This window comes from Scleropages formosus, chromosome 11, assembly GCF_900964775.1.
Source record: "Scleropages formosus chromosome 11, fSclFor1.1, whole genome shotgun sequence".
Taxonomy (NCBI): Eukaryota; Metazoa; Chordata; class Actinopteri; order Osteoglossiformes; family Osteoglossidae; genus Scleropages; species Scleropages formosus.
Genome location: NC_041816.1, coordinates 16,295,167 through 16,310,731, shown reverse-complemented (window position 1 = coordinate 16,310,731; position 15,565 = coordinate 16,295,167). Strand labels below are relative to the sequence as shown.

General features: G+C 42.8%; 2 protein-coding genes across 2 annotated transcripts; both read right to left on the bottom strand.

Moving 5' to 3' along the window:
* Nucleotides 1-303: 303 nt before the first annotated feature.
* Nucleotides 304-12,603, bottom strand: LOC108941102 (transient receptor potential cation channel subfamily M member 1-like). Its single transcript, XM_029256545.1, has 20 exons — nt 12,530-12,603; nt 12,326-12,449; nt 10,426-10,498; nt 10,140-10,240; nt 8,716-8,895; nt 8,412-8,546; nt 8,010-8,060; nt 7,779-7,919; nt 7,625-7,654; nt 7,163-7,452; nt 6,842-7,070; nt 5,607-5,738; nt 5,346-5,477; nt 4,917-5,045; nt 4,503-4,754; nt 3,952-4,126; nt 2,474-2,618; nt 2,104-2,306; nt 1,671-1,803; nt 304-1,571 (listed from the first exon to the last, which is right to left on the bottom strand). The coding sequence occupies exons 2-20, from the start codon at nt 12,356-12,358 to the stop codon at nt 365-367; spliced, it is 3,771 nt and encodes a 1,256-aa protein (XP_029112378.1). The 5' UTR covers nt 12,359-12,449; nt 12,530-12,603; the 3' UTR covers nt 304-364.
* LOC108941103 (transient receptor potential cation channel subfamily M member 1-like) lies at nt 12,456-15,038 on the bottom strand. The gene is made up of 5 exons (XM_029256546.1): nt 14,963-15,038; nt 14,424-14,637; nt 13,873-13,997; nt 13,430-13,619; nt 12,456-12,740 (listed from the first exon to the last, which is right to left on the bottom strand). The coding sequence occupies exons 1-5, from the start codon at nt 14,963-14,965 to the stop codon at nt 12,526-12,528; spliced, it is 747 nt and encodes a 248-aa protein (XP_029112379.1). The 5' UTR covers nt 14,966-15,038; the 3' UTR covers nt 12,456-12,525.
* Between the last annotated feature and the right edge of the window lie 527 nt (nt 15,039-15,565).

Genomic DNA, 15,565 nt, shown 5'->3' with positions numbered 1-15,565 from the left:
TTAAAATCTCTGAAAAGCAACTTCATGCTCTTTTCACAGATGTTTGCACAATTTTTTTGGCTCAAGAGCTAAATTGAAGACCAGTAGACTTTTAAACAACATACAAATACTGTCCCCTAATTATCCTATTTGTTCATTGTTTTTGTTTATAACATGAAGCGGCTTCATTTTGTATTCATTAGACATACAATAGCAAAGACCTACATGCATGAAGGAGCTTCCCTGATTTTTATGCAGAAAAGACAGAATCACTGTACAGTAGAGACGATCAAGTTATGTGATCTGAAGCTGTTATCGCCAGGCTCGACTTTTATTTTAAAAGAACTGAATTTGGGTCACATGCTGTGGACCTCCATACCTACCGTCAGCAGTCGGTTTCAGCCGTCGCAGTATCTGTGGCCTCAGGCTTCCATGCAGCTGCTGCTTGTTCATCGCTCAAGTTGTCACATGCCCCCAAAATGTTTCTCACACTGCTGGCTGCTTTGGGCTTCTCCATGTTGTCTTCCACAGCTTTCATCTTCCTGGGATTGGCATTCAGACTTTTTGACCTGAGAGATGGGTATACTCTGTCCTCTGCCACAAACAAGTGGTCAGTGTCCTTTTTCACTTGTGGTTCTTTACCCCTTGTTTTGGGCTGGTCCTCGACTGAGTATGGGCCTGCCATCAGCATTTTCTCCTTGGCTGCCTCCACCATCCCAGGGCCTCGAACCACAGACACTTTAGGTATGCGACCAAAGACGCTGGGATGCACCTTGTATTCGAAGCAACCTGTCCAGCGGCCTGACGACATGGATTTTGTCACCTGCTCCATGAAGGTGCTGTAGTCCCTGGCCCAGCTGGCTTCATCTGCTCCCTCAGCTGGCGTGAAGATGATGCTGCTGGTGGCCTTCATAACTGAAGAAGGTGACTCGCTGATGGACTCAGAGGGGTAATACCGCAGGGATTTGGACCTCTCAAGAGGGTAGGACACAGTTGCCTCCAGTTTTGCCTTTTTCTTTAAGCCTGCCTTGGTAATCATGGTGTCCACTGTTGGCTCGACGCGCTCAGTGAACTTTAGTGTGCGTGTGTGTACAGAGGGGCCATCACCCTCCTGGTCACATGGGGAGATCAAAATATCCACACAAGAGGTGGGCCGCTTTCTCTCTGTTGGCATGATGACCTCCAGGGTCTGCCCATACTCCCTGGGACAGATGGAAGCTGAGCTAGATGTCTGGTGGAGACTGCTCTGTCGCTCTGGGGCCAGAAGACTCCTCCTCTCACTACTTTCTCTCTCCCGCTCCTCCTGGGCACGGTCGTCAGCTTCCAGGTGGTAGCGGTACAGGCTGTAGCCATCAGCACTGTTGATGCTGCTGTGTCGCAGCAAGCTGGGTGGCTCACATGCAGAAGAAATCCCAGTGCGTATGGGGATCAACTCCGACTTTTCCAAGCCCGCCAACTTCTCCAGCGCATTCATCATCCGGCCGGAGAACTCCTCCAGCTGGGCCAAGCGCAGGTCCACAGTCTGCAGGGATGCCTTCATGGAGTGTTCCCGCTCATTGACCTCCTCCAAGCGCATTGCCATGTTCTCAACCCTGGTGTGATTTTGTGAAATTTTTTAAAACGGCTTTTCAACACATGAACACCTGTTAACGTATCTCTATTTCAGTTTGGGAAGAAAAAATGTATAGTACCTTTCAGATGTCACCCTGATGCGCTCGTCATTAGATGACTGTTGTTCGTCCTCCTTCTCCCGAAAATACTCCTCTAGACACTGCTCTTCAAACTCATACAGATTCTTTAACTCTTCTGCGTTCAGGACAAGTTCTGTTGGCAGAACGAAGCAGCAGATGAATTATTTTACCCACTAACTTTTTCTGCATTATAATTAGCCGGTCTTTGGTTGTCTAAATGGCAACATTCACATTGTGTTTGTTACGCAATATATGTAGTGTTTAATTGTGTTGCACTATTAGGATGAAAGGAAATACAGAAGACATCATGGCAAGCTATGGGTCGAACAGGTCGGTGGCTTAAGTTATTGCTGTTACACAACCAACTCCAACACAAGTGACGACTGGTTCTTCCAAGGTGGATTGGAAAGCAAATGCTCAAGATTTCACCCACTTAGTCCTCGATCCCTTTCATCCAGTTCCCCTTCTTGTTTTCTTCTGCAACGACAGCAAATGTGCTTGAGAAGAATGTAGATGTGGCTGAGGATGATGAGGGGTGGAGGAAGCACAGGCCGGTCGTTGAAAGTCATGATAAGCTGGTATCGCTGAAACTTCCATATCTGATTGGATATGGACTTCACTTCGAAGAAGGTGTTGCTGTTGGGGTGAAAACTGAAGTCAGTCAGCATGACTTTTAAGCGTGCTGCTCATGATAAGATGCAGGGGTCTTTGTATGCTGTCTGTATGCTGTGCTCTATACATCCTTCATGCCACCTTTATGTGTAGCATGGCACTTAAAGTATAGCTATCAGAGGGTCACCTACTTGAAGACAGCGATGAGTAAATTCACAAGAAGAATATTAGCGACCAGTAAGTAGCAGGCCATGATGGCGGGAGTGAGCCAGGCACCAGGAATGCAGGGAGGGAGTTTTTTCCCATCTTCATCATACATGTTTTCACCACATGGAGCTGCGAAAACATTTTAAGTGGAAGTTTTTTTTGGACAAGCGGACTTTGAACGCAAGCAATCACAAAACCACAAGACAAGATGCCTGTGAAGAAAATGCCTTCGGGAAATCATGTGGATAGTTTTTGTCATTTACATAAATGTGTTAATCTCCAAATTTTTGGCTGCCCTAAGTGGATTTAAGATTTAAACTATTGGTCTGTAGTTTGTTATTTTTTATAAATAATAAGTCAACTACTTACGGTTGATTTCCATGGCGTAGACTAGCAGCAAGTACATTCATGCAGCAATTTAGACATAAAAGAAGGAAAAGGGACAGGAAAGCATAATAAAAAGCAGCCTGGCATCAATTAAAATAAATTATTCTCTCTGTCAGAAGGAAAATTGTTTAAATATTTTTGGTGTTCTTTTTTAAAGTTCAGCGTAAGTTTCACAAAGCTTCGAGTGGACAGTTTAGGTTCTTGCAGAGTTGGAAATGTCGTCATATAACAAAATGAACGTGAGCTGAACATTTTTTAATCAGGTATTTTGTCATCAGTTACATTCAGGCATCCTAAATATGACAGAATTGTATAAATTTGGCCATGTGAACAATTTTAGATATTTTTATGTACCTTCCTCTTGACAGAAGAGATGGTAGTTAATAGTGAGATCACAAACAGGCAGATGATCATCAGAACAAGGAAGAGATAGGGACTTGTAGTGATGCAAAATGCCACAAACATTTAAAAAGCAATTTCAAAACATCTGTTTTTATATTTACACATCCATCTTAAAGGGGCAGTAATTATTTGTAAACTGCCTTTGCAAAAACAAAGCAATTGCAAGTGTAAACCCAAGAGGAAATACCAGCATAAAATGAAACTTGGAGTATTAACTAAGTACAAAGACATTAAAGATAAAATGCACATTCCCAAACATCTAAGATTAATTTCTTTGGCTAACAGCAGAAAAGAGCTTGAACAGCATTTTTGTTTCTTCTTAAGCTTCATGATTGGACAACAATACGTTGGCATTCCAAAACTGTTTGACATATTATTTTTTGTCATAAACATGCATGCCATGATTGTATCACCACCTTTCTGTTTAGGCAGGAATCTGGCCTTTGGAAAAGAGAAGTGTTTTTGTACCACAATGCCACCAGATGGCACTAGGTGAATTAAGGACACTGGCACACTTTTTTTTTGATGTGTCTGCCGGTTGGAGGTTAGGGGAGAAATAGGGAAAGGCATGAGTTACAAGAACAGGTACGATGGCACAAATTGGGTAAGGCTCAGATCTGATCATCCGTCCTTGAAACAGGAAACAGAATCTTACTATGAATTCTAGTCTTACGATCTATGGAGTCCGCAAACACCTCTCCGTAGATCATCCAGTAGGGCATGTAGAAGATGTTGCGTGCAAGACGCCAGGTGAGCTCCTCGTCAGGGTGCAGGATGGCCTGTCTCGCCACACCAAAGCTCATGAGCACCACCAGCATGATGACCACAAAGTACAACATGTCGATCATCTGTAACACACAGAGTGCCTCTGCTGAACATCTCTGCATACTAACTTTTACCCTCAAGGTTTCATCTTGAGGTACCAGGGGGGATCCTGCTGTTGTACTCTTAACCTCAGTCCCTCCAGTAAATAAAAAAAATCAGAAGAAAATGTACATGCTTTGTATGTAAGTACTGATTAAGGAATGTAACAATACAACAAAAAAATACATGCACAATTTCTACTGTCAAGCTTTCAAAATAACGTTTTTTTATTTTAAACTTCAGAAAGAAAAATGTCTCAAAAAACAGAAGACGTAGTAGTTTATGATTCCCTGATGCCCTCAGCTATTAAAAGTTGTAGTCGTAATAGATTACAAGGGCTGAATGTCAGAAAAGCCTCACCATTTTACCAATCATCATGACGTATGGCCCCAGATACTTGTTGACGCCAAAGATGTCCAGCACTCGGATGTACCAGAAGATGATGTCCACACAGTAAATGACCCGGCCGTATCCCATGTAAGGTTCATTCTGCAGCCGGAGCAGCAAGCCCAACAGAAAGGTAGAGATGGCCACCAGGTCTGTGATGTTCCAGTACTCCTCTAGCCACACGTTGATCTTCAGCCTCAGTTTGCCGGGTTCTGACATGAGGATCTGAAGAGCAGGTAAGACTGCTTCTCACTTTTCCGAATACCCTGCTTCTCATGTAACTTCTTTTTGTGTCTTACCTTCTAGACAGTCATATCTTTATTTTTTTACAGTTTCTATACCTAGTTTACGGACCATATCCTGTGAGAAATCTATGAGCTTAGTTACCTGTCGGACCTTCTCCAGTCCCAGGGTGATGATGTAGGAGATGACGATCCACTCCTGTAAGGAAGGCCAGCGCTCCATCTTGACCAGGATGATGTAGTTGTACAGCATCAAGTACAAAAGGTAGGAAATCTGCCCATGGGAATGATTTTAGGTTGAGGCTCATGTCAGGGTGAATGGGAATACAGTTAAGGCATGTATAGGCTTATTAAAAACACCATAGTCCATGTATGTGTATGTATGTAGGATCATTGAGCTGACATTATTGGAATAAAAAAGGATATTCTTTGCCCACTACTTTAGCTGCAGCAATGTATCATCATATAACTCTTTTAATAGACTCAGTGGCAAGATGCATTATTTTTCATTCACATATCCGTTGCTCTGTGGAACAAATCCCACTGCACAACTCTGGGACTGAACAGCTCTTACTGTGTTGAACCAGAACTTGGTGAAAGGAGCATTGTAGAACTCATAAATCTTCAAACCAATGGGAATTCTCTTATGCTTGCTGTCACCTTCCTCCTCATCCTCTTTCCTAGATACCGTGTCAACATTTCCGTCCTGGAGGTATGGCAAAACAGGGCTTAACACAATGTATTCATTCCCTCGCTCACACAGCTGCAGGGATAACAATGCATGACACCAGGGCAGCAATAAACATAATCACTTTGGGGAATAGGCTATGGATACCTTGCTGGATCTGTTGTCATCTTCCTTATCTTTCCCCTCCTCTGTGTTTGCTGTGACTTGAGAAGAGCTGTCCTCTCCGATACGAAAGTCCAAGAAGAGAATCATAGGTGGAAAAATGATGCCAAGAATCGCCTGGATGATGGAGAAACAGCAACAGTAAGCTAGGCAATCAAACTCCGATGCTGAAATTGAAGTAAAAACAACTGATCGTGCCAGTGTGGTCTTGAGAGCCTATCATGTGTATGACTTTCTGTTCTTGTAGACCTCTAATTTAAGAAAGGTCAACTGTGCTGCTACAACATGCGATTTTATGAGTAATAAAGGTTGCAAGATGCAGGTCCATTTAGCACAATTTTACAAAATTGCCTTTGCATGAGCAATACATTTGTGCTTATTAAAGAAGTAAGTATGACGCAATGTGAAACAAGTGTCTAATTTTATAGCTTGCCTGACTTACAGCCTCAAACGGATTAGAAAAAATTCATACTTTATAATTAACCAGTTAGGGTAGTTTTATAAGTTATCCTTTAAAATGTTTTTCCTACATCACTGTTTATGAGTATTAATTTCAAAGGCCACACGTGAGCAAAATACCTTTAATTTCTCTTTTTGACAACAAAACAAAACTCAAGTAACACATCACATTTAATTTTTAGTCCTTTAGTACACATGTTGCAAACTACCAAGAAAAAAAAAAAATCTAGAATGTTGTTGTTTGTAGTTCCCCAAGAGCTGCACTATAGTCTCAGTGGAGGCTACTCATTATTTTATAATATTGTTTAGCAGCAGTATTCCGGATAAGCAGCTGGTGATCATGCAGCAACAAGAAAATCCGTCAAGTGTTAAATTCCCAGTAATCCCAGTAAAAATATTTACGTTTCCATTTTTCCATCAAGAGTGCGTAGACATATGGATTATAAACATACTTCCATTTTAAAATTTAATGGGATCGCTGCCTACCACCATTGCTACAATAAACACACTCTTTGGAATTAGGGGTTTATATGATATATATGTATTTAGAATTTTTATCTATTTTTTATTCCATTTTGTTGCTGACATTTAGTCTCAAGCGTCTTATAAATTCCCTCCATTTGTTGTATTTTTATTGGAACGATATAAGTAGCTTGCTGCATGATACTTGAGCAGATCTCCAGCTGGATCCAGGGCAAACTCTGAGCGTCAATAATAATGCTTCCAGTGGCTTTATTGGTGGTAAGGAACCGCAGATGTACCTTAAGGCCAGGGTTTTTGCCAAACCTAAGGCAGCCCATCCACATATCAGTGAGCAGCATCTGACTGCACGTGTGAGCAATGAAGTCACGATGTTTGGCTGCCACTGCCAGTTTCAGACAGGTGGAGTTGCTCCAGTTCTTCAGCTCATATGTGAGCAGCTTCATGGCCACCTGCTCGTCATGCTTGTAGGACTGCTCCAGCAGGTCATAGGCCAACTGCCCAAACTCCCTGTTATACCCAGAGAGAGGACGCCATGGTTGTGTGTGAATGTGGATCACCAGTGGCAATGCAGAATGCTGACTGTGTCGGCTGGCACTCACTTTGAGTGGTTGTCGAGGTCTTGGGAGATGTCATCCACCAGCTCACTGCGAGAGGACTCATGGGCCATGGCCTTGTAGAGCTTGCAGGCCACCAGGGCCTTGGCCATTGCCTCCTCCCCCCTCTGCCAGAGGAAGAGGGCCATCTTCTGACGCTTCATCAGCACGGCCCACATCATGAGCTCGTGGAAAGGGTACTGGAAACGACTGACCTCAGGGTCATCTATATCAATATCGATTTCCTCTTCCCTCTTCTTTATTTTCTTCTTTCCTTTTGGACGTGGCTCATCATCCTGCCGTAATTCAGTGAGCGACAGGTTAAGCTTGGGAAATGAATACGTGAACTGATATGCAAATAAGAGGTGGGATTATGATTAAAAAAATTGAGCTTCACAAGGTTGTATCTACATATAGATATGGAAATGGCAGACATGAATATTAAAATACATGAAAATAGATCCTCACCTCCATTCCCAAGAGTTTTAATGCTTTGGGCTTTGAAAAAATGGAAAAGGGGAAAGCACATTTAGATGAGTGACACGATATTAAGATGTGCACCCAGTATAAGAATGTAAAACCTCTTCCTATGTATCCGTAAAGAGATGATGAATTCTCTGACCCGTTTCAGTCCGTACAAATTGTTGTAAAGTGTTCGGAAGCTCTTCCTGGTGTAGTTACAGCGATAAGCTCCACCCATGAGAAACTCCAGCACCAGTCCTATGTCTATCAGGGTGATCTGATAATCTGGTGGGAGATTTCCCTGTAAAAAGTCGATCATATGATTTATTCCACCACGTGACACTTATGAAGAAGGGCAACATCAGCAGAAGTGTCAGAGAAACCGTCTTACCTTTTTAACATCCCTGACTACAAAATGCAGCGTGTTAGCCGGCCCTAGTTTCTGCAAGAATTGAGAAAGACAAGCAGGGAACCTTTTCAGTACCAGCATTACTTTCCTTTCCTTTCTTTGCTACACGTGATGTTCAGCCACTTCAACAGCAAAGCCATGTTTCCTGTCACTTTTCTACATTTGTGTCTGTTGCCAGGTTAAGAATATAACAAATCATGGAGATCCTTCTTAGTGCTCATATGTGTTTGTTAAATGTTCCTTCACACTTTTATTTGATAGCTCATTATGTGTGCATTTTATTTTTTGGACTTGTTGCCTTAGTGATCTGTCGTGCTGTGCCTCTGTGAAGGAAGATGTATGAGAAAACCGGTGTGGTCTAAAATGTCCTGTCTTTGCACACACCGTGTTGTAAAGCTCTTCAAGCCGGGGTATGGTAAGGAAGTGGTGGATGTTGACCCCGTTCTCTATGAGCAGCTTGACAAAGTCCACTCGGTCCAGCACCAGTGCGTCCATCATGGCCTGCTCCAAGGAGTTGACCTGTAGGACATGACATGAGCAGCTGCTCTTTTACTGATTGCCTGCAACGCTTAGCTTATTTTAAAAAACAGCAAAAGTATCCCGCCAACTTCATAGCAATACTAAGTTTAATAACATTTAAGTGATCAAAAATTCACGTTGAGAGAACATGCCCAAGAAAATCTTTTACCCAGTTTAGCAGTTCCAGTTTGCGAGGGTCGGTCTCTTCTGGTGGCTCAGGTTTGGCCTTCCTCCCCCGACCCCTCTTGCCCCTGGCCTTGCCCTTGCTGCCACGAAGACCTGCCGCGGAACTCCTCCTGGCCTCTGGAGGTGGAGGGGCAACAGTGGTGGCAGACAGGGCGCTGGCAGGCTGGCAGAGCAACAGGAGGAGAGGGAATTAGCACACTCCATCACTTTGGCTGTGCATTTTCATAATTCATTGATGTCATCAAGTTCTGGAATGAGCTGACAAAACCCAGCTAATGTGTTTTACAGTGCCCCTCCAATGTTGTCTTAGTATTGACAAGTTGCTACAAAATATAGCAATGGTACAGAGAAGAAAAAAGAAAGAAAACAAAGATTATAATGCTGGATTTGCCAGGCAAAATTAAGTTCTGCCTGATATTATATTTACAGTTATCTATTTAGCTTTTCTTCAAAGCGATGCACATCTCAGAGAACAATACAAAAGTGTATTACATCAAAAGAATGAGAGATTTGGATGAGACATGCTATTCTTAAGTACAGTCAATTTGTCACATGCCCCTGTATAAATACATTCATTCATTTAGTAGATGCTTTTCTTCAAAGTGACTTCCACTGAACTCTATGTAGTGTTATCAACCCACACACCTTATTTACCGTGGTGACTTACACCGTTAGATACACTACTTACACTGGGTCACCCATCCATATATCAGTGAGACACACTCTCTCTGTGTCATTCACACACTATGGGGGAACCTGAACAGCATGTCTTTGGACTGTGGGAGGAAACCAGAGCAGCCAGAAGAAATCCACGCAGACACGGGAGGAGAACTTGCAAACTCCACAGGGACTGAGCAGGGATTGAACCCACATCCTCTCACACCACCCAGGTGCTGTGAGACAGCAGCGCTATTGATTGTGCCACCATGCTGCCCATGAGTAATTTAATGTAGAGTTACAATTTAATACACACACACACACACATCTTCTGAACCGCTTGTCCCATATGGGGTCGCGGGGAACCGGAGCCTACCCGGCAACGCAGGGCGTAAGGCCGGAGGGGGAGGGGGCACACCCAGGACGGGATGTCAGTCCGTCGCAAGGCACCCCAAGCGGGATCTGAACCCCAGACCCACTGGAGAGCAGGAACCAGACCAACCCACTGCACCACCGCACCCCCCCCCCCCCAATTTAATATATTTATTATAATATATATTTTAATATACTGTAGCAGTTGTGCTTTTATTGGCATCCCATCCAAGGAGAATCCTACTTTGGACCCCGCGATTCATAATACAGCTCCAGATTGCCTTGTCATGACAAAATAAGCACTTAGAGAAATGGAAGTCTGAACATGGGGCATAGGAGCTGATCATAGTCAGGCTTCAGTGACAGAAGCAAACTTACAGGCCAGTGGTGTCCATAGACGAAGATCTGACTGCGGGCAATGTCCACTCTGTTCCAAGCCAGTGCAAGGCTCAGCTGGTCGGCGGCTGATGCATTGGTGCCTGGACATACACACACTCACAGATGTCACTATCTCTACAGGAACACATATGGTGCTCACATTTCCATTCCTGTAGACACATATTGTCCTGCCTTTACTTTGAACGTGTATTTTTCTAACAATTCCTTGCAACCAGCGAGTATCTTTTTAAAATTTTGAACTGATGCTGAAAACAGTGGGGAGTACCTTTGAGTAAAGCTGTGAGTATGGACATTTCGATGTCCTGCTGACCCTCTGAACCCGTGCGGAAAACTGTTATCTACATTGGGGAAGAGATGCAGAGTATAAAGAGGCTTAGAGCAGCACCAAGCTTTACTTAGTCTGTTCTTGTGTTCACATATTTGCACGTCAACACAGTGGATCATGCTGTCATGTGAGGCGAATCACTGGTAATGGACACAATGAATGGATCGCTTTGTTTTACATGCATCAATATCCCCTCCAAAACAACATGTGGTTCACGATGGTGTTATGGATCATGTGATATGCAAGCCTGCACAGTGTGATGAAGATGGACGAGTCCTCGTCTTTAGCCCTTGCCTTTACACCTAGCTTGTGTTTGTTTGCATGACCAACTCATTTGCTCTTCATGTTGTGTGGTAATATCATCTTTGTTGTCAGAAGGCACTATGGAAGTTAAAGAGCTCTCTTGTACTAATGCAATTATAATTTTGCACTTGAGACTGAGGTTCTGACATTAACAGTAATAGCTTTGACTCATCGATAATGAGAATCATGCAGCATCTCAGTGATGCTCTTGTGTTCAACACTTGTTTTGGTAATGAAAACCACTGCCTGACCTACTTCTATCCTTTAAAACCCAGACCCACTTATAATAGCCTGTATCCTTGTTTGTAGGTTGTATCAGCAGATTTTTTTTGAACATTTGCATCAGGGCAGGCATTAAGAGCTCTAAAGCCGCACAGATGCAAACATCCAGATTTATGATACCACTTGTAGGAAGAAACCCTAGCAAAGCTGATGTTAAAGGAACTCGTGCTTTAATGACGTGTTTTCTACTATCTGTGCAATGTAAGTCTTGCGGTGATGAGGGCTTAAAATTCCTCGATGAGAATGAAAATACTGTTGCTAAACTCTCCATCAGATCACCAATTGCCCTCGTGATAGGAGGTAGCGTAGTAGATAATAAGATGAACTTGTAACCTTAACGTTGGCTGCTCATAGTCCACTACTACCATTGCTGATGAGTAAGATACTGTACTTGTTTTTAAATGATCTAGTAAAAATAGATTGCTGTTTAAACACATCAAAATCTTTCAGTTGCTTTGGAAAAAAATGTATGTTTAGAAATAATATTTCTAATCAGTTTATTTTCCTTTTTTTTGTGTGAAACAATCTGGATCTCAAGAATTGTTAATGATTGATTGTACTGTTCGCACTTTTTATCAAGACAATACAACCATTCCCAACGTATGTGCAATTCAATAAAAACGCTCAACATCTAATTAGTTTAAATCTTTCTCACACAATATTTCATGAATGTTGCAGTGATATTTTTTCTAATCATCCTGTTTAATAATCACTGTGGAGCAATATAATACTATACAATTTGAAGTATAACTTTGAATTTGTCTGTCCTCAATACAAACTTCTATATAACCATATTATCAATACATTCAGACACTTAAGTGGACCTTTTATTATTTTTATTGCATTAAGCTGCAACGTGAGATGATTACATTTTACGTAAGCTAGATTGTCATGGTTTCAGGGGCAGCGTAGATGAAGGTAACATGCATGAGAGTGGTTGGATTTACAAACACAGAACAAGGGGCACATGAATGAACATACACACACGTTTGAAAATGATGAACCAGAGAAAATGGAAAATGTTTTATTGATAGTCATATTCATTGGATCATTTCAAGGAAGTCCTCTCAAAAGTTTCAAAAAGTTTTTTCCAATCTTTCTTACTGTAAGGTTAATTAATTTACGTCACTTAAACTTGTACTTCAATATTTAATTGCATGTATGAGAAAGTTTCACTAATTATCAACTACTTCTGTTGCGTAAAAAAAAAATTAGGAAAAGCTTTCCACGACAGTATGTTCTTCCTTATACTTACAAGTTCCCTCTTTTTCATGCATTCAGCAATCATGAGGAAGATCTGCTGGGCCTGGGTGCGGTTGTAGTTGAATGTCTTCTGAATGGTCACTAGCAGTTGGTCCTTTGCACTGTCACTGATCACCCTGAGGAGAGACAAAACGGTGGCCCGACACATTCACAACTGAAAAATGGATGGGCTACGGTGAAGTACACCCATTCTTACCCTCCATCCTCCGAGTACTTGTGTGCAAATGAAATGATGTCAGAGGCACGCCCGCTGCCATCACAGACCACCACAGGGACAGGAGGGTCCTCCCGTAAGCTTTCCAGCACAATGGAGATCACGTTGGGGCCCCCTTCCACGATCAGACACACTACTGGCACTCCCTGGCCAAGACCTGTCAGATGCAGAAAGAGCGCTCTTGAGGAAGCTTCTCATAATGCTTTGGACTGAAAGTAGAAACCTTGAGTGTGCGCACTCTTTGTCTCATTCACATTTCCATGTCCTTCCAAGCAATGCCGGTGATCTCAGTGCTTTGGCGTCTGTTGGCTCAGGGCAGGCAATGGGAGAAGGATGTGAGTGGTGACGGCTGAGCATCCCTTTGCTGTCCCTGCCTTATCACTAGCTCCAGGCATAGGATGACAAAGGGAAACCCACAGGTCACATGCAGAAGCATGGGAAAACCATACTGATAGCCCAAATGGAACAATAAGCGACATCTACAGGTTTAAAAATCTGTCGATGTTTTTTCAGTTTGCACACAAACAATTCAGTACAGACTCTGATACATGAACTGTTGGAAAATGACAGTGGAGTAGCTACACTAGTTCTTCACTTCATGAGTTGGCAAAATTATACCAAAATCAAGTGGACAGCTGGTAGAGTAGTGGTTAGGGCTACTGCCTTTGGACCCCCCCAAGGTTGCAGAGTTGATCCTCACCTCTGGCTGTAGTACCCTTGAGCAAGGTACTTACCCTAAATTGCTCCAGTAACATTACCCAGCTGTACAGATGGGTAAATAATTGTATCCTCGTAATAATTGCGACCTTTACATTGTAAGTTGCTTTGGAGAAAAGTGTCAACTAAATGTATGTAATGTAAGTCCAAGTGTATGAATGCTACGTGTGGGTGAGCTCTTACGCGTGTTGATCTTTTGCAGGGAGATGTGCTTCTCCAGTTGTCGGCGCAGTTTCACCTCAGCGCCATACTTGCCATGGGTGCCGTTGTCAGCGAGGATGAAATGTGAGTGGCTGTTGTTCAGCAGTGTCAGCTTGCTCAGAGGGTTGGACATAGTCTGGTAGGGTCTTGTTACCTGCAAGCGTCATGCTGCTCAGGCTTATTTTCAATAGAAAAACATTGAAATATGCAGCTCATGTAATAGAAATATATGATATAGAAGCTCGAAGAAGACTTAATATCCTTGCATTCCTATAGTTTACAGGACGGAAAAATTCTGACAGTGGTGTATTTCTGATTTCTGATTGTCTGAAAATTGCATTTCAATTTTGACACAGTTTTTCCTTTCAGCCATTTTTATAGCAAATTGTCCATTGCTTCATACTTACATCCCTCCCGATAAGGTCTTCTTTATTCTCCACAATACCCCAGGGGGCAATTCCTATAGCGTAGACTTTCCCTCGGGATTTAGAGGAGTGGTCTTTTAAGGCATCTCCTACATGACGAACCACCCCTAGGAGAGCAGTGGTATAAGTATAATTGCACACCTGTACAAGTATAGCTTTATTTCGATAAGAAGCACTTTGGTCATTTACTTCCTGATTAATCTCAATACAGCAACAACACTAGCGAGCTTTAATTTCTACCACGAGACTCCGTTTTGTTCAGAGCCTTCTGCTTACGTTTGTAAGTATTTTCTTTATTAGACATAATCTATTAATACCATCAGAGAGTGGCATTCTTAATCCATATGCTGGCTTTACTTTTCTGTGGGGGGGATTATGAAAATCATGTGACAAGTGCTGCAGTAAAGATGGTCTTAGCACTGCGTTTCCTCCTAGAAATCCCAATTTATCCCAATTTAGGACTGAAGTGCAGATGCTTGCAGAGGGGGATATAATGGATGTCTGTGACCGGCTGTAAGAAAACAGATGCTCACCAGTGGAAACTCCGCCGGTGAAAATCCATGCCCCTGTTGTCACAGCAGCTTTGATAAGCCCTTTCCCAAAGACCTGCTTCAGCTTGGGCTGCAGGTCAAAGTTTTGAAGACCCCCATGGACCGAAATGAGCAGTGTGGGCAACTCTAGCTGCCAGTCTTTAATCATCAGGTGCAGAAGGTTGTCTGGCTTGGTGTCGTAGGACACCCTGACGTACTGAAGAAAAAAAAAAAAACAAATTCTGAAGGAACTATTCTAATTGGAAGATGACATGAAATGCCTTGACATGTCTATACAAAATTGTTTATCTGCAATAAAGGGCTAAATGTCCTAATGTGCTGCTGGAGAAAATGGAGAGCAGAAGCATCTGTAAGTGACCCGTACAGGGATCCTATTACAAACATGAATGACAACACAACACATGGTTAAAATAAATTGATGCTGAGGGTTATCTACTGTAGGTTAGTATTGCAAACCGAAACTGGTCCTTATGCTTCTGGTGGAACTGGGTAGAGCATCAGTAGCATGAGGAAAGCTTTACCATAGTCTTGTTGACATGGCCAGCACTCTGAAACTCGAGGGTGCCGTAGGCATCGGTGGGGAAGCTCTGGGTGTGTTTTGCCACATTCCACTTCTCCTGTAGGACATCCACTTGGTTGTTGTCCTCTGTGCTGGTCTTGTTGGAGGTCAAGCCAGGGGGGACTGCCACATGCTTGTTCACCAGCTGACCACAGCTGCATCTGCATGCAAATGTTCCGCACCGTTAACAGCAGAGCACCTTATCTCCAAAGGCGACCGTGTGAACATACTGTAATCATAGGAACATTAAACATAGATTTAAAAAAATATTTACCGTTCATGTGTTTGTACTGACCGAGCTTCAGAGATTTAGAGATTTTTTAAAGCATATTATAGCAACTAAAGCATTCGTAATGCTTGAAACTGGAGAGATTGTGTGACCCAGTTATTAGATGCAACTGTTGTGAAAATGTGTAAAAGGGAAAAGCAGCTGAATGGCACAGCGTGGGAAAAAGGGGCTTGTTTTTGTCTCTAGGCGCAGGCTCTCATGTGGGTATTCGCAGCGCTGTGGCCCTGTACTGGATACGTGCATCTGCACACTGATAGTCTGAAGACCCTGGCTGCC

Excerpts from the sequence above, each read along its gene's own strand:
- LOC108941102 (XM_029256545.1), bottom strand. The coding sequence starts at position 12,358 with ATGATTGCTGAATGCATGAAAAAGAGGGAACTT. Across the intron at positions 8,896-10,139 it reads TCTATGGACACCACTGGCCT|CCTGCCAGCGCCCTGTCTGC; the intron begins GTAAGTTTGCTT and ends TTGCTCTGCCAG. Across the intron at positions 4,127-4,502 it reads TCATGATGATTGGTAAAATG|ATGATCGACATGTTGTACTT; the intron begins GTGAGGCTTTTC and ends TGTGTGTTACAG.
- LOC108941103 (XM_029256546.1), bottom strand. Across the intron at positions 13,620-13,872 it reads AAGACCTTATCGGGAGGGAT|GTAACAAGACCCTACCAGAC; the intron begins GTAAGTATGAAG and ends TGACGCTTGCAG. Across the intron at positions 12,741-13,429 it reads GCGTAAGAGCTCACCCACAC|AAGCTTCCTCAAGAGCGCTC; the intron begins GTAGCATTCATA and ends AAGCATTATGAG.